At 38.9% G+C, this 18,484-nt stretch overlaps 1 protein-coding gene and 1 long non-coding RNA gene across 5 annotated transcripts in view; one reads left to right on the top strand and one right to left on the bottom strand.

The window, feature by feature from the left end:
• The window catches only part of LOC105881354 (uncharacterized), a 53,919-nt gene that overhangs the window by 3,569 nt on the left and 31,866 nt on the right, over positions 1-18,484 (top strand). For 2 of the 4 annotated variants that reach the window (XR_012921690.1, XR_002224900.2), the window contains exons 2-3: positions 1,515-1,587; positions 9,947-10,162. This is a non-coding gene — a long non-coding RNA (uncharacterized LOC105881354). Of the gene's footprint in view, positions 1-1,514; positions 1,588-9,946; positions 10,163-10,764; positions 10,814-12,843; positions 12,952-18,484 lie in introns of all 4 variants that reach the window. The other 2 variants (XR_002224897.2, XR_002224901.2) reach the window with 2 other exon arrangements.
• KGD4 (alpha-ketoglutarate dehydrogenase subunit 4) lies at positions 907-10,624 on the bottom strand. The gene is made up of 4 exons (XM_076008084.1): positions 10,430-10,624; positions 4,078-4,141; positions 1,658-1,845; positions 907-1,167 (listed from the first exon to the last, which is right to left on the bottom strand). Exons 1-4 carry the CDS (start codon positions 10,469-10,471, stop codon positions 1,150-1,152), a joined length of 312 nt encoding a protein of 103 aa, XP_075864199.1. The 5' UTR covers positions 10,472-10,624; the 3' UTR covers positions 907-1,149.

Here is an 18,484-nt window from a genome sequence, read left to right as displayed (position 1 = left end):
TTTCAATATTAAGTTTGAGAAAGTTAATGGTTATCAGAATTTCCATACATGATCACAATCAAAACACTAAACCAAAGAACAAACCTTACCCCCAAAACATAATAAATTGTAATTTCTAGTGAAACATTTATGCCTATGCTGTACTCATTTTTTCCTGACAAATGCCTTTCAAGAATCCTCTGCTATGTTCATTTTGATTGCTTATTTTCCACTTTATACTGTTTTGAATATAGGTTACAAATAATCTTTTGTGTTATTTCCTTAGTCTTTTTTTTTTGAGACAGAGACTTGCTCTTTTGCCTAGACTAGAATGCATGACTTAATCATAGCTCACAGCAACCTCAAACTATTGGGCTCAAGTGATCCTCCTGCCTCAGCCTCCCAGATAGCTGGGACTACAGGCACACCACCATGACTATCTAATTTTTTAAACTTTTGTAGAGATGGGGTCTCGCTATGTTTCTCAGGCTGGTGTCAAACTTCTGGCCTCAAGTGATCCATGCGCCTCAGCCTCCCAAAGTGCTAGGATTATAGACGTTAACCACTGTGCCTGGCCTCCTCAGTCTTAATACTTAGGCACCTGTTTTACCTTGGCTATATTTTTATCATTTAGAGTAGGATATACTTATTAAGCCAGTTATACTGGCTTATACAGTAAACTTGTGAACGAAAATATGTTAGAGAATTAAGAACAAGTAATGGAGTCATTATTTCACTGATTCTTATCCAATGTCAGGAAAATCATGTCCCTAAAACAGCAATTCTGCCTGATAAATTCCTTCCATGTCTAAACAGAAACAGCAAGAAAAGTGAACTTATGGGAAGCCTATTATACTTTACTAGACCTTGTGTGCTTTTAATAGTTCAACACTGGTAATATTTGATGATCAAGAGTAAATAGGCTAACATTTAAAAATGTATACTTTAATAAGTATAAAGTATATAAACAATTAATTAGGTAAGCTTGTGGAGAAGCTGACCAAGATACATAAATTAGGAGATACAAGTGTCCTTCTAAATTTTCTATATCTCATTTTTTTACAGAATATTTATTAAAGTTGCTTAATATACAATTTCTCATTTTTCATTTTAGAAGTCATTTATTGTGAAGTAATTCTTCTGTCTGATGACAAACAGCAGCCACAATGATTACTCTGGACCTCCACGCTGAAAAGGAAAAAATAAAGCAGTATGATTAGATATTAATTGACACAGTAAATGTTTTCATGGCCACTTTACACAATTATGAGCAAATAATCTATAGTTTTTTTTTTAAATAATTTTGGGTTTTTCCTACCTTTTGGGTACTCATATTGATTGCTATAAATATAGTTTCAGACTGGAAGGGACTCAAGTTTGACCCAAATCAGTGGTCCTCAAATTTCTTGGTCTCAGAAGCTCTTTACACTCTGAAAAATTATTGTGGACCCAAGGAGCTGTTTTTCATGTATATCTACTGTTATTGATATATCATGCCAATTTACTGAGGGCTGACTATGGTTTGTTTCTCACAGCCCTGGACTACCTGATGATCTGTCTTAGCTATGACCACAACTTGACAAGACAATGTGAAGAACATGTAAATCAGTAAGTGAAATTCCAAAGCCAAAATGTTATAGTGTTTTGCACAGTCTTATGATAAAGCACACCAACATACTTGGATAAATTCAATTTCTTCTTGAGATACAAGTTTCCTTCTATATTTCTGAGGCAATGTTTTTATTATTTCTGCAGTATCTGGTGGACCCTGATACATCAGCAAATCTGGTGATTTACTTCCCTTAGAATGCTGGGAAATTGCAGAAGAGTGAGATGGTAACCCTGCTGATCTCAAAGCTTCTGATACTGAAATTAAAAAGAAAAAAACCTAATTAGAGAAATTGTTCAGGTGTCTTAAAATACTATTTTATCTACTATTGAATAAGCAAGTCATTCTTGAAATCAAGTAATTCTTCAGATACTTCCTGAAGTATTATAATTCTAAGAGGAAAATACTGTACAGTAACTCAGCTGGCTATATATAATTTCATAAAGTTGTTTTTTTTTTTCTTCCTGGAGATAGGGTCTTACTCTGTTGCCCAGGCTAGAGTACAGTGGTGTTATCATAGCTCACTGCAGCCTCAAACTCCTAGGCTCAAGCAATCCTCCCACCTCAGCCTCCACAGTAGCTGGGGTGCACCACTATACTGGGCTAATTTTTGTATTTTTTGTAGAGATGAGGTCTCACTATATTGCTCAGGCTGGTTTTGAACTCCTAGGTTCATGTGATCCTCCCACTGGGTTTCCCAAAGTGCAAGGATTACAGGTGTGAGTCACCATGCCCGGCCCATAAAATTATTTTTAACTCTCTGGGAGGCCGAGATGGGCGGATTGCTCAAGGTCAGGAGTTCGAAACCAGCCTGAGCAAGAGCGAGACCTCGTCTCTATTATAAATAGAAAGAAATTAATTGGCCAACTAATATATATAGAAAAAATTAGCCGGGCATGGTGGCGCATGCCTGTAGTCCCAGCTACTCGGGAGGCTGAGGCAGGAGGATCGCTTAAGCCCAGGAGTTTGAGGTTGCTGTGAGCTAGGCTAACGCCATGGCACTCACTCTAGCCTGGGCAACAAGTGAGACTCTGTCTCAAAAAAAAAAAAAAAAAAAAAAAAATTATTTTTAACACAAATAAGGAAGTAGGGTTTTGTATTTCTTTTAAGTTTATTGATTTATTTTATTTTTAGAGACAGGGTCTTGCTTTGTTGCCCCAGCTGTTCTTAAACTGTTGGACTCAAGTGATCATCTTGCTTCAGCCTCCTGAGTAGCTAAAACTACAGGCACATGCTAGTGTACCCGACTAGGGGGTAGTTTTTAATAAGTGAATTACTAAAATTAACAAGTTTGTAATGTAATGAAATTTCTAGTTAGTGGAGTTCAACCCATATGGGTAACCTATGCTATGTAAGTTTTTGTCATATAAGCCCACATGGTGAAGTTTATAGGTGATATCTTACGATGGGGAATAAGAAAGTTGGTAAATGTAAATGAGGGTAGTTTTCTTAATACCTTTATACTTGTTAATTTTATTCAATAGTTAAAATAAGTTTAAAATATCCCTATGAAATATGTTAAATTTCTCCCTGAACTAAAGATCAAGTATCCAGAGAGGCACAGAGGATCTGGTTAAAAAAAAAAAGAAAAGAAGAGACCAGAGAAAAACAGAACCCTTTCAGAATCTTTGCCTATTAATTTACAGGTATTTTATAGTGAATAATTTGCTAAGGACTAAGGCAATCCAAATATTATTTACTGACTGAACTAAAAGACAAACGAGTGAATGAAAGAAAAGAAGGTTGGCTGGGAGAAAAATATAGGAATGACTGAGTCTTTACATTTTATGAAACAAACTAGATAAATATAGGGATGGTTATTATTCCTCACAATCTCTGCAAATGTAAGCATGGGGGAATCTTCTAAAGGACAGGAGAGGCTGGGCGCAGTGGTTCACACCTGTAATCCTAGCACTATGGGAGGCCGAGGTGGGCAGATTGCTCGAGGTCAGGAGTTCGAAACCAGCCTGAGTAAGAGCGAGACCCGTCTCTACTATAAATAGAAAGAAATTAATTGGCCAACTAATATATATGGAAAAAATTAGCCGGGCATGGTGGTGCATGCCTGTAGTCCCCGCTACTCGGGAGGCTGAGGTAATAGGATTACTTGAGCCCAGGAGTTTGAGGTTGCTGTGAGCTAGGCTGACACCATGGCACTCACTCTAGCCGGGGCAACAAAGCGAGACTCTGTCTCAAAAAAATAAAAAATAAAGGACAGGAGAGAAGAAAGGGTAGGATAAAAATTCTCCAATATTGACTCAATTAATTTTAGTGAAAAATTCAGACATACACTACTGAATCACTACCTTTAAAATTAGGGGTAATAAAAAGTTAATTTCTACTTGCATATGATGTAGGGTACCATTTTGATCTAAGCTACAACAGTCTGACTGTAAAATGAGAGATATTGCCTACAATAAGATATGATATTCATTTATAAATATACATGTACATAATTTTTTTAAAAATCTCAGTAAAATACAATTTACCATTGAGTTTAGGATTGTCTCTTCGGTCAGGAAATCTTATTAATGGAGTGTGTGGCTTGACTACCTAGAGGAAAAATAAAATGCATGAAAAAAATAACTTCATTAACTATAAAAGAAATGACCTACTAAACTTCATAAATAGATACTTTTGTTAAAATAACTTACCATTTAACAGCCACTTTAAATTGTACTTTTCCCAACCAAAAAAGCTGGTCTGTGAATTATTACCTTACTGTTTATATCTTTGTACTTGATATATCACAAGACCTTTTACTGTATAACTAACCACAAAACAACTCAGTGAAGACAATGACATGGATTTTATATTGCATAACTTGTAATAGATTGGTAAGAAAACAATTGGAAGTTTCCTGACTTGTATCAAGTGTTGTTTCCCTACTATGTTAATTAATATCTAACAGTTTAGAATAGGATAAAAATCAATCATATTTAATATTTAAAAACGCTTTTTCTGACTACAAAAGTAATATGTTCTGTGTAAAAAATTTGGAAAAATGCAAAAAAGCACAAAGAAAATATTATAATCCAAAAACCCACATAAAACATATTTAAAACTTATGATAGCTCTTTTAGTTTTTCCTATACTCATAGAAATAATGTTTTCATAATATAACAGATATTTGAAAAGTATTAATATTTTTATCCATAAAATTCAACATAGTGGTATAGAGGACCTTAAATAGACCTATTAGTATAAGAACTTCTAAATATACAACGAACAAAGTACTATTTTCAACAAAAGTAATCTATAAATTGCTATGTAACTAACATGACTGTGGTGTATTTATCTATAATATATTTGTATGTATGTACTACAAATAATGGATTTTATATGGGCACATAAGTAAATAGGCTTGTTAGGGTTGGCTTGAAAATTCACCCCCATAATACTGCTGCCATGAGAAAATGCTGGAATATTTTCTCTCACTCAGCATAAAAACATGTTTAAAAGATCTCTATACGTGTGTGTGTGTGTCTCTTGTAACTGTTTCTTCCCTTTCATAGCCAATCTTCTAGAAAGAATGTTTTATCCTACTGTTACTTCCCTATTTAAAAGGTTGAAAAATGTTCCATAGCTTTCAGGATAAATTTCAAACTCGCATTTGGCACTTACAAGGCCCATCATGATCTGGTCTCTCCTTCCCTCTCCAGCCTCATTCCCCACCACTGTCTTATGTACCTGTTACTCCAGGTATTCTGAAGTACTTTTCATTTCCCTTCTATCCCCATTCCATCTAGAGCTCATGTCCTCTCCCAGGAACTCTCTCTTCTATCTCATCCCATTTCCATGCCTATCCTTCAAAACAAAGCAAATGTCATTCTTCTCTAAGAACCTTGCCCTGATTCCAAAGTCTGATTTAAAAACTCCTCCTCTGTGCTCCCATGGCATCCTGAAAAGATCTCTCTTAAGAATCTTTTCAGAGGACAGAAATGAGCCAATGATTACAGGAGAGAGCTAAACTCCTGGAAAGGCAGAGTAAGAAATTAAGCACTTCTGCAGCAGTATAATAAATCCTGATATGCTCATCACACAACTTCAACAGTAATATAGCAACCTTGTTTCATCATCCCCTCCCCCATTAAACAAACCCCATATATCTTATCCCCTTATCTGTTAATACCTTCCACATGTATCATTGACAAGGATTCTTGTTAAATCACAACCCCAATGCCTTTTTTTCCAATTTGAAGACAATCACTCTTTATTAACTGACTAGAATACAAAAATAATCATGGTAGACACCTTAGTTCATCCTTCCAATAAGCCTGTTGATCTGGTCTTTGTTCAGGTGAACCCCAATACTTTTACCACACCAATCAAGTTAACAATAATTCCTTATTATCATCTAATATTTAGCTTATGCTCAAACTTCCCTGTCTCAAACTTTTCTTCGTAAAGAGAAACAAATGAAAAACTTAATAATTCAGAAATAAATCAGCAAAACTTTATGATTTAGAAGTTTTCAATGTCCTTTTCAACATCAGTAGATTACATATTAATCAAGGAAGCCATTTAAGATTTGAGGGACTCATAACAAGATTTTTTACTTAGGGATAGGATGTAAGCCATGAATCATAAAATCTTCCCTGGTGGTTAATTTGGAAGCCTGCTAAATGTGGCCTATAGGTTGTCATTTTAAAAAAAAAAAGATAACTTCCAAATCTGTAGATACTCTCAGGTTTTTCTTTTTAGTTTTAAAAACATTTTTAAAAATCAGGAATAGGCCAGGCTTGGTGGCTCATGCCTGTAATCCTAGCACTCTGGGAGGCCACAGCGGAAGGATTGTTTGCACTCTGGAGTTGGAGCAAGAGCAAGACCCCATCTCTACTAAAAATAGAAAGAAATTGGCCAACTAAAAATATATAGAAAAAACTAGTCGGGCATGGTGGTGCATGCCTGTAGTCCCAGCTACTCGGGAGGCTGAGACAGGAGGAGCACTTGAGCCCAGGAGTTTGAGGTTGCTGTGAGCTAGGCTGATGTCACAGCACTCTAGCCTGGGCAACAGAGTGAAACTTTGTCTCAAAAAAAAAAAAAAAAAAAAATCAGGAATAGACTATTTATAACTGTGATTTGTTGAACAGTAGTATGCATAGATGTTTGTGATTATAGGAAACTCCAAACTTTTTCTCTGAAGGTTCAATAATTGAATTTGCTGAAATAAACTGACAATAAAAAAATAAAGAGAAAACTCCAACTGTATATTAGTTGGATAATGTAACTAAGAGGAAAAAAAGGAGCTGAGTCAAGTAAGTTTTGTACATAGTGCTTGGACTATATACCATCAGGCTAAAGGCAAAATTACAAAGAAATTTTGAACTTTTTACTTGGCAGGTTGGCTGTTGATAGTTGCAATAGCTATTCTGAAACCACTTTGTATATATTGTAGGATTGAGCAAATGAGTATATATATTGATGTTTTTCCCTGAGAAAGAAAGAAAATACAGATAAGGGATAGAGAAGGAAGATGTGGTGTTAAGATTGGAATTAGAGAGGTCAGTATGAATTCATGATAAACACCATGCGTTTATTCGACCAGTCCCCTAGTAATGGATGTTTGGAACCAGTCCCCTACTAATGGATGTTTGGATTGTTTCTAGTCTTTCTTTTATTACAAATAATGCCATAAAATGAATACCCTAGTACTCTTTGTCAGTGTGTTTGTGGGATAAATTCCTAGGGATTGCTAGGTCAAAGGGTGAAAACAATTTTTTGAGATATTGCCAGATTTGCTTCACAGCCTTGTCAACAGACCAGGTTATCCAACTTGTGTGGTATTTTTAGAGATCTACTGGGTAAAAAATGTTACTTCCATGTAGTTTTTAAAAATTTTTATATCAGCCAGGCGCCGTGGCTCATGCCTGTAATCCTAGCACTCTGGGAGGCCGAGGTGGGCAGACTGCTTGAGGTAAGGAGTTCGAAACCAGCCTGAGCAAGAGCGAGACCCCGTCTCTACTATAAATAGAAAGAAATTAATTGGCCAACTAATATATATAGAAAAAATTAGGCGGGCATGGTGGTGCATGCCTATAGTCCCAGCTACTCGGAAGGCTGAGGCAGGAGGATTACTTGAGCCCAGGAGTTTGAGGTTGCTGTGAGCTAGACTGACACCACGGCACTCACTCTAGCCTGGGCAACAAAGTGAGACTCTGTCTCAAAAAAAAATTTTTTTTTTATGTTTCTATTTTTTTAAAGAGATGGGTTCTTGCTATGTTGCCCAGGCTACACTTCAAGTTCTGGACTAAGGGAATCCTCCAGCCTCAGCTTTTCAAGTAGTGTGACTACAGGTGTGTGCCACCATGCCCAGCTACTCCATGTAGTTTTAATTTTCATTTCTGTTGCTATGAATGAGGGTGACCATCTATTCAGATGGGTAAGGGCCATTTTCATGTCTTTATTTGTGAGCTGTATGTTCAAAGCTCTTGTGTATTTTTCTTTTTCTTTTTTTTTTAAGACAGACTCTCTCTTTGTTGCCCAGGCTAAAGTGAGTGCCGTGGCGTCAGCCTAGCTCACAGCAACTTCAAACTCCTGGGCTCAAGCAATCCTACTGCCTCAGCCTCCCGAGTAGCTGTGACTACAGGCATGCGCCACCATGCGTGGATAATTTTTTCTATATATATTAGTTGGCCAATTAATTTCTTTCTATTTATAGTAGAGACAGGGTCTCGCTCTTGCTCAGGCTGGTTTCGAACTCCTGACCTCGAGCATTCTGCCCCCCTCGGCCTCCCAGAGTGCTAGGATTACAGGCATAAACCACCACGCCCAGCCAAAGCTTTTGTGTATTTTTCTAAGCTTACAGATTCTTTATGATGTATGGCTATTAACTCTTTATTGCAAAAAAAAAATTTTTTTTTTTGCAACAGGATTTTGCTGTCACCCTGGGTAGAATGCAGCGGCATCATCATAGCTCACTGCAACCTCAAACCTATGGGCATAAGCAATCCTCTTGCCTCAGCCTCCCGAGTAGCTGGGACTATCGGTGGACACCACAATGCCTGGCTAATTTTCCTATTTTTAGTAGAGACAGGGTCTCGCTATTGCTCAAGCTGCTCTCAAACTTCTGACCTGAAGGAATCAGGTCCTCCTGCCTCAGCCTCCCAGAGTACTAGGATTAGGTGAGCCACCTCACCTAGCCATCTACTCTTTCTTTAAGATATGGATCAACAACCAAATTCTAAGTTGTATGTCTGTCTTGTTGGCACTATAGTCCCAGCACTGAGCATAGGCCTAACACAGAGTTATTGAATAAATTTGCTAACATTATATGTAATTATAACATAATATTTACATACTGCTTTGTATTCTGAATGTCTAAATATTTTGTTCCCCTGTTAGAAGGGCACAGACGATTCCTCACTGTATATCTCACAGTTTCTTTGTTTGCATATATCAGATCAGTAGTGAGTTCTTTATTATTACTGTGTATTATTCCATTTTAAAAGTACTACAATTTGCTTATCTAATAATGGGCATATAGATTGTTTCTGGTTTAGGGGCTATTATAAATTAAAGCTATTAACTTTTTTTTCTATGAACGTTTTTTAAAAATAAAGACAGGGTCTCACTCTGTTACCCAGGCTGGAACTCTTGGTTTCAAGTGATTCTCCAGCCTCAGCCTCCTGACTAGCTGGGATTACAGGCATGAGCCACATGCCTAGCTAATTTTAAATTTTTTGTAGAGGCGGGCGGGGTGGTCCTCACTATATTGCCAGGCTGGTCTTGAACTCCTGCCCTCAAATGATCCTCCAGCCTCTGTATCCCAAAGTGCTGGGATTACAGGCATGAGCCATCATACTTGGCAGTATCAAGTCTTTTACCCATTTTTAAATTGGGTGAATATTGATATATATGGTTATATATTATGGATACAAGACCTTTGTGAGATAGTCTCTCTGTCCCTACGGAATCTTTAATTAGTTAATGCTCAATTAGTGAAGATCATTTATTGCAATGGGACCAAAGACTGGAATCTAGGATTATCATTCAGACAATTTAAGGAATTTAGGTCTTTTAAAAGATGTACTTGTGCAAAGGAAAATGCACTTCTCATATCAAAGCTAAAAGTGAATCATAAAATAATACACTGGAGGGTTGAAAGACTATATAAACCAACCACAAAAGTGCAAGTTGTGTCCATTTATATACCAATTTTACCTCTCCTATTTATTAATAAGTTAGAGACCATAGCTGGAGAAGCAAAAATAAAAGCTGTCAGGAGTTAGCAGTTGATATCAGGATTAACAATTTTATTATGGCTGTCTAAACCCAGGATAAAAAGGCTTGAGAAACAAACCCTAAAACATATACTGGAGTTAACCTTAAATGTATCTTTCTATTCCTCCCATCCAGGAATAACGCTTGGACCCAGATATCTGGCCATTCCCAAGACCTTGAAGGGACACTGGGTCACATCCAGGGTTCGCTTCCTTCCACGCCCCGCTATCGCCTTCCTTCGGATTGGCTGATCGAGGACATCTCAAACTGTACTAGACGGCGATTGGCTATTGCCAGGCCAGGGGAGTCCGCGGACTCCGGAGGAGAATGAGGTCGGGCGAAGGAGTCCAGGTCAGTATGTACGGTACCTACCTACCGAGATGCCTCACTCCCGCCGCCAGGCTCGAACCGTCAGCTGTAGACCCCAGCGCACTGCCCGACCCAAGGGGCTCAAGGTCCCATTCTCGCTCACATACACCCGCGCGCGTCGCCGCCAGCCCTACTCAGGGCCGCGGTCACCGCGCAGCCTCCGCCACCGCCTTTCCTCCCCAACGCCGCTGGTAGAGTCAGCACCACCCCTGCGGCCCAAGGCGCAGAAAGGCGACCAAATCTCTTTACCTGGACGACCCTGCTGGCAGACGCCATCTTGCTGCCCATCATGACCCCCGTGAAGGGGCGGCTTCCGGGGCGCAAGCGAGCCGCGGTGATAGCGGGAGCCGAGGGCAGCTGGGGGCGGGACCTCCCTGGGACGTCACGGGGACGCGCGCCTGGGCTCGCGCTAGGTCCGCCCGGTCCGGGCTCGCCCCACCCCTGCGTCGGCCCCGCCCCGCCCCTCTTCCCGCCGGGGAGCTGTCGCACGTGCCTCCCATTGTTTGGTTTTGCTTACGAAGGTTTGCGATGTTGGGTTTGTTTTGCTCATCAGCCTGTGTTGTCTAGGGCTATTTCTTTTCCAGGCAGCCAGTGTCTAATTTCGGCATAGTTCAACATTTTATCTGAAACCAAGTAAGTAACACATGTCCTGTAGCTTCTTAAAATGAACAAGCATGTTAAAACTTGGGAGCTAGCAGCAACTTCAGAAACAACAGTTAATTCTTGTTTAATAAGGGTCAGCAAGATTTGCTTGCTGGTTGGCATTGCTTGATTTCAGTTTCTGTTTTCTCTACTATTCATTTACTCCCGATATTGAACTGCTTCTGCTTCAAGTTTGAGAGAACTAAAAAATTCAGACGTAAGCCTGCCTTATCATTGGCTTACTTAACCCTGCCTTATCATTGCTCCACATTAAATCCTGTGGTGTTAATGCTTATGTTGTTATAATTTTTTCTTTTATTTTTGTTACCTTGAGATTCCTCAGTGCTTTAACGTTATAATTTTTTTTTTTTTGAGACAGAGTCTCACTTTGTTGCCCAGGCTACAGTGAGTGCCGTGGCATCAGCCTAGCTCACAGCAACCTCAGACTCCTGGGCTCAAGCAATCCTCCTGCCTCAGCCTCCCGAGTAGCTGGGACTACAAGCATGCGCCACCATGCCTGGCTAATTTTTTCTATATATATATTAGTTGGCCAATTAATTTTTTTCTATTTATAGTAGAGACAGGTCTTGGTCTTGCTCAGGCTGGTTTCAAACTCCTGACCTCGAGCAATCCTCCCGCCTTGGCCTCCCAGAGTGCTAGGATTACAGGTGTGAGCCACCGTGCCGGGCCTAACGTTATAATTTTTAATACACAACATGTGACCACTTAACATAACTTTAAGGTAATATAGCCTTAAGTTATGGTAAATATTTAGAGTGACCATTGTTTTGATGATATAGGTCAGTGGTTTCTAAATCTGGGGAGCTTTTTAGAAATATTTACTGAGCCCAAATATGGGCTATTCTGATTCTGTTATGTTTGTATGTAGAAAAGCCCATAAACCTGTTTTTGAAAAGCTTTCAAAACTTGTTTTAGTAGCACATATTCTAAAATTAGACTGATAAAGTGATTAGATAGACAAAGGATATTAATATACAGTTCCCAGAAAAAGAAATACAAATGGCCCTTAAAAGTATTTAAAAACATTCAACCTTACTCATTCTTTCTTTTTTTTTTTTAAACAGGGCCTTGTTCTATCACCCAGGCTAGAGTGCAGTGGCATCATCATAGCTGCATAGCTCACTGCAACCTCAAACTCTTGGGTGCAAGGGATCCTCCTGCCTCAGTCTCCCGAGGAGCTGGGACTACAGGCAGCTCCACAAAGCCTGTTTTTACCAAATGGATTGCCTTGCTAATTTTTACATTTTTTGTAGAGATGGGTCTTGCTTTTGTTCAGGCTGGTCTCGAACTCTTGTCAACCTTACTCATTCAAAGAAAAATTTACACTGAAACAGTATTTTCATCCATCAAATTGGCAAACATGTGACTTGGAAAACACACTCTGGGGAGACTGGGGATAGAGGCACTCACCTACATTGTTAGTGGGAGGAAAAGATGGTACAACCTCTACGGAGGGCAATTTGGTAATTTTAAAATGGAAAATTACTGATTTATCTTTTCACCTAGGATTTATACTTCTGGGAAGTTATCTTACAGGTGTACCTGCCCATATTGGAAATTGTGAAGATAAAAGATTATCTATCGAAACATTCTTTTTGTTAGCAAAAACTTGGAGATTTTAAGTGTTCATAAAGAGAATTGGCTAAAACACTATAGTATATCCCCACAATGTGATACTATGTAACTATTAACAAGAAAGAAAGAATGAGGAAGCTCTCTATATAATGGAAAACTCCTGGATATAGGTTAAGTGAAAAAAGCAAGGTGCAGGAGTATGTATAGTGTATATAGTGTGTGTATATAATATGCTACCTTTTGTATAAGAAAGGGATAAAAATAAGGGAGCTTATTTGTGTTGTATTTACGTAAGGAACCAGGATACTCAAGTGTGATAGAGTGTTAACCAAATATTGCCAGCCTCAACTGAAATTAGGTTGTGAAATCACTGGACTAGTTCTTACCAATGGATCCTGACCATAAATGACACATGTAACTTTCAGACTGAGGTAGTTAAGAGCCATGGCCTTCTCTGTACCCTGTTGCCGTGATCTGGGGGCTGTGAGATCCAGATGGTGAAGCTTCAAGATGGAATGGACTTGCAGATCCACGTATGATTTTGCATAAATAAGAAACATTTATTATGCTAAACTGAAGTTTTTGGGGGGGGGTGTTGCAGCAGCTATGGTTAATTATCCTAATGTAGAAATTAGTATGCAGGCGAGAAGCTACTACATCAGAAACCTAGAATATATCACATTGGTTTTGTGGTGAGGCAGTGAGTGAAAGGAAACTATTAATATTATCAGAGGCTTGAAAAACGGTGATCATTTCATTTGGTAAAACCATCTGTTGTGGTAACTTGGAGAAAAATCATGTGTATACTAGTTTAGCAGCTGTAGGATAAGAGGATGAAAAGGAGAATATTATGATGGCTGTGTTTGCAAACTCATTACTAAAGAGATAAATTTAGGAAAGAATTGGCCATTTTGCAAGCAGACATAAAAGGGAATAGATTGCATTCAGAAATTCAGGAACTTGCACATGTGATCAGCTGACTGCTTCTTAACCCCAAAATGTAAGAGATAAGTTTTTTCAATTTAGAATTTTTTTGAGAAAATTGTAGATTCACATGCAATTGTAAAAATAGAAATTGATGGGCATGGTGGCACACACCTGTAGTCCAGCTACTTGGGAGGCTAAGGTGGGAGGATCACTTGAGCCCAGGAGTTCTGGGCTGTAGTACGCTATGCCAGTTGGGTGTCTACACTAGGTTTGGCATCAATATAGTGACCTCTTGGGAGCAGGGAACCACCAGGTTGGAAACAGAGCAGGTCAGAATTCCTGTGCTGATGAGTAGTAGATTACACCTGTGATTCCACTGGAGCTAAGGCACTCCAGCCTGAGCAACATAGTGTGACCCTGTCTCTTTAAAAAAGAAAGGAAAAAATAGAAATTTCCTGGATCTCTTCTCCCAATTTTGTTACAGGAAAGTGGTTCCCAATACTGGGATCCACTGGAGTCCAATTAGGTCCTTGGCTTCGTGTGAGAAAGAATCTTCCCGCCTCAGCCACCTAGAGTGCTAGGACTACAGGCATGAGCCACCAATGCCACCCTTCTTTTGGCTTTTTTATTTAAATGATAGTTTAATTATAGCCTAAGTAGGGGAGGAATATTCATGTTATTTCCTGGAAAGGGGCAGTGATTTCCTAGAACTTGGAACTCTCCCTTTCCTTTATTATAAGGTCCCTCCTAAGAACTGTCATGGTGTTGGTGGGAGTTTCTTTTAGCATGCTATATTATAACTAGGGTATAACGAGCTGCAAGGTCAAGCAGCAGCCAGTTTCCTTGCCATCTTGGTTTCCATTGGCCTTGTTCTATCATCAGATCCTGTTTTTGATCAGGGTGGTTAGGGGCTTTTGATTCTATGTTAAGCAGTGTCTGCCAATTCCCTGTCTTATAATAGTTTCAGTAGTAACATCTTGCAAAACTTTAGTACAGTGTCACAACCAGGATATTGGCATTGATGCATTTAAGATACAGAACATTTCCAACACCACAAGGATCCCTTCTTTTGCCTTTTATAGCTACACCCACTTGCCTCCCACCCCCACGACACTCTTAGCTCTGGCAATCACTAATCTGTTCTCCATTTCAATAATTTTGTCATTTCAAAGATAAGTGACACCATACAATGATGTAACCTTGGGACTGGCTTTTTTACTCAGCATAATTTCCTGGAGATTTATCCAGTCTGTAGCATGTATCAATACTTTGTTCCTTTTTATTGCTGAGCAGTATGATACAGATGCACAGTTTTAAACATTTACCATTGAAGGACATCTGTGTTGTTTCAAGTATGGGCTGTTACAAATAAAGTTGCCATAAACATTCATGTAGAAGTGTAAACACAGTATTTATTTCTCTAGGGTAAATGCCCAGGAGTACAATTCTGGGGGCATATGGTAGTTACATGTTTTGTTTTTAAAGAAACTACTAAATTCTTTTTTTCAGAGTGGTTGTACTGTTTTATATTCCCACTGGCAATGTATGAGTGGTCTAATTTCTCCACAGTCTCACCAGCATTTTGTATTGTCATTTTAGCCATTCTAATAGGTGTGGTGATAGCTCATTGCAATTTTAATTTGCATTTCCCTAATGGCTAATGGAATTGAATATCTTCATGTTTATTTTATGATGTTCCATTATTTCTGTGTGTGTTTGTGTTCCCCTATTTCATCTGCTTATTTGCTTATCAGTAAGTTCCATTAGCAGCCAATTCCATTAGCCTCTTATGAACTGGTCACCCAACCCCCTTTTTCATATGCCTGAACCACTGACCAAGACATCACTCTCCACCACAATATTTTCTTAAACTATCACCAGGCAAAGTTCCAGCAATTGGCATGCCACCTTGTGCCAGCAACTATTTGTACCCCATACATTTCCTGGGATGGGGTCAGAAACCAGATAGACTCATGTGTTTTAAAGCTCAAACACTGCAGCAGCTTAGTACAGTCTTTCATTTACATATGGAAAAATGGCAAATTTCCTATATGAAAATCTATTAACATATCTAATCTATAAGGTTAGATTTCTTCTTTATAAGATTAGATTCTTATTCTGAAGTCATTTAAAAGACACAATTAGACTTTCTTGGCTAATTTCTAACTTTTTTTTTGAGACAGAGTCTCACTCTGTTGCCTGGGCTAGCGTGCTATGGCTTCAGCCTAGCTCACAGCAACCCAAACTCCTGGGCTCAGGTGATCCTCCTTTCTCAGCCTCCCAAGTAGTTGGGACTACAGGCATGTGCCACTATGTCCGGCTAATTTTTTCTATATTTTAAGTTGTCCGGCTAATTTCTTTTGATTTTTTAGTAGAGATGGGGTCTTGTTCTTGCTCAGACTGGTCTCAAATTCCTGAGCTCAATCAATCCGCTTGCATTGGCCTCCCAGAGTGCTAGGATTACAGGCATGAGCCACCGTGCCTGGCTGCTACTTTATAAATAAACATTTTTCACTTTTATTTATGACTATATTACAGAGATGAAGAAAGTGATTCAAAGAAGTCCTATGACTTAGAGCTTTTAAGATAAACTTTCCAAGTCCTCTAATACCAAGAAGTCTCCTGGGATTACCTAATGATAATGTCAGAGTGTGTCAAATGCAGTGCAAATTTCTGGTCATATTGGTATGGATTTTTTTGGGGGGGGAGTCTGACAAGAAAATGCTCTGGCTCTTCTCTGCTTGTGGGTTTATGTCTACATATCAGCATTCTACTTCCACCGAATTCTCATCCAGGCCCATCTGAATCTCTTCAGGATGACGATGATAAAAGTTGCTGAACCTAAGTTAGCAAACTGCCTCAATCCCTAAATTATCTTGATTTCCAGCTCCTCATCTATGGTCAGCCTCCTGCCTGTCATCAAATCATTTGATTACTCACCCCTCTCAGGTCTCCTGACTTCTGTCCACATCCTCAATGATTATTTGGCTGTTTTCATGGACATGGAGCATGCTACTGATTCTACCTCTTGTATTGTATCCTTTTCATGTTCTTCTCTTACCTAGTTTTTGACCCCTTTCCACACTTCTTGTTCCATGCACACTGTTCCTGACATTGGCTGTAAATCTATTAGGCTGACTCAGCATCGGCAATATAAAGCACCCAGTCCGACTTGTGAATTTTCTTGATAAAAAATTTAGAACTACATTTAATAAAGCATTTAGATCTAACTTCTACTTTACAGGAATATACAGAGATGAAACAAACTACATAAACTACTAGGAAACAATCAAACATCAGATAGAGTACATTCTACAGGGTAACTAGATACTTCAAGTCAATGACTTATAAAAAAAATGAGGGGGGCCATATGGTCTCTCTTGCAAGCTACTCAGTTCCATTCAATTATGCTATGGTAGCAGACAATATGTAAACATAAGGACATGAGGCCGGGCGCTGTGGCTCACGCCTGTAATCCTAGCACTCTGGGAGGCCGAGGCGGGCGGATTGCTCGAGGTCAGGAGTTCGAAACCAGCCTGAGCAAGAGTGAGACCCCCATCTTTACTATAAATAGAAAGAAATTAATTGGCCAACTAATATATATAGAAAAAATCAGCCGGGCATGGTGGTGCAATGCCTGTAGTCCCAGCTACTCGGGAGGCTGAGGCAGCAGGATTGCTTGAGCCCAGGAGTTTGAGGTTGCTGTGAGCTAGGCTGATGCCACGGCACTCACTCTAGCCAGGGCAACAAAGTGAGACTCTGTCTCAAAAAATAAATAAATAAAAGAGCCATTTTGCCTACCCCATACAGATGAAACAACCAAAACCACTCTCATGACAGAAAACATTTTTAAGAAAAATATGTTAACAAAACCACCACTAGCCAGATTTTAAAAGACTGTAACTATTCAAGATGTAAAAAGATCTTCAGGTCCCCAGTTTGAGAAAGCTGCTCAGAAGGGCATACTCTCTAATGCCCTCTTCAGAGATATGGCCAAGGTGGATAATGAAAAGAGAACATCCCGAAGGGCAGAGTGAAACCATGAATGAAGTGCTTCCAGAAAGCAGTACAACAGCCTGATCAGGAGGCATTCCCTATCCGCTAGGAAGGGGAACTTCCTATCATTTGCCAAGTCATATTTAAGAGTTGCTACAGACCTGTTCCACTGCAGTATGCTAGATGTGTGAGGTATCATAACTTGTCTTTTCAGACCATAAGTCTCCAGATCAAGAAGAGCCACATCTGGACCTGATAAGAAAGACTATCATGAGATCCTGAATTTTGAAATAATGTCATAATTGAGTGACACTGTTATCTTCCTTGGGAAGGGGCAAGTGTCCTTTATATGCAGAAGGGAAGTTAATATTTATGCCCAAAATAGCTAACTGTGGTAGACTGTGTTCTTTCCTGACTCTGAACCCCAGTACTCTCCTGCTATAAGGAGAAATATACTTTCCTGCCTCAATGATGTTTGGCTTGGTCAATGTGTACCTTTTTCAAGCAGAAACTTTGTGCTTGTATATAATTTGACATGGCTCTGTAAGCACCTGCCCTCTGCCATGAGAATGTATTTCAGATAGTGGCTATTCCCTCAACTAAGTCCTAGAATGATCAATGGAACTGCAGACCCAAGACAGAAATAAATGGTTGTTATAAGCTACTGTTACTTGAGGTTATTATTCAGCATGATTGCAAGAAAAGCTGACTAAAACAATTTCTCTGTCAGAATTATGCTTTAAGAAGGAACTCACAGAATAATAAATTCCCAGGAAAATGCAGAGTTTTTCAGATGATGTTGATAATCCATTGGGTTGGGGTTCACTCTATGACTTAATTTAATGCTGTGGGGTCAGATTTTCTAAAATGATGTTTTTCCTAAGAAAAATATTACTTGCTTTACAACTATTTATGTAGAAAAAGGCCAAGAATACACTGTGGCAAAAAGAATTAAACTATACATAAATTACGATTTTTTGACACAAATGAAGTAAAACAATAAATATTCCAAAGAAAAAGTGTTCAAAATTCAGCTTTAGGAAAATCTTTATATTTCTGTTATAAATCTAAAGAACAGATTTCAAATGCTGTTATCCACTGCAGTGCATCTTCTCAAGTTTAAAGTCCCTCTATTACAATCCA

The sequence above is a fragment of the Microcebus murinus genome, chromosome 11 (assembly GCF_040939455.1).
Source record: "Microcebus murinus isolate Inina chromosome 11, M.murinus_Inina_mat1.0, whole genome shotgun sequence".
Lineage (NCBI taxonomy): Eukaryota > Metazoa > Chordata > Mammalia > Primates > Cheirogaleidae > Microcebus > Microcebus murinus.
Note: the sequence above shows the minus strand (reverse complement) of the source record. Positions and strands in the feature narration are given on the sequence as shown.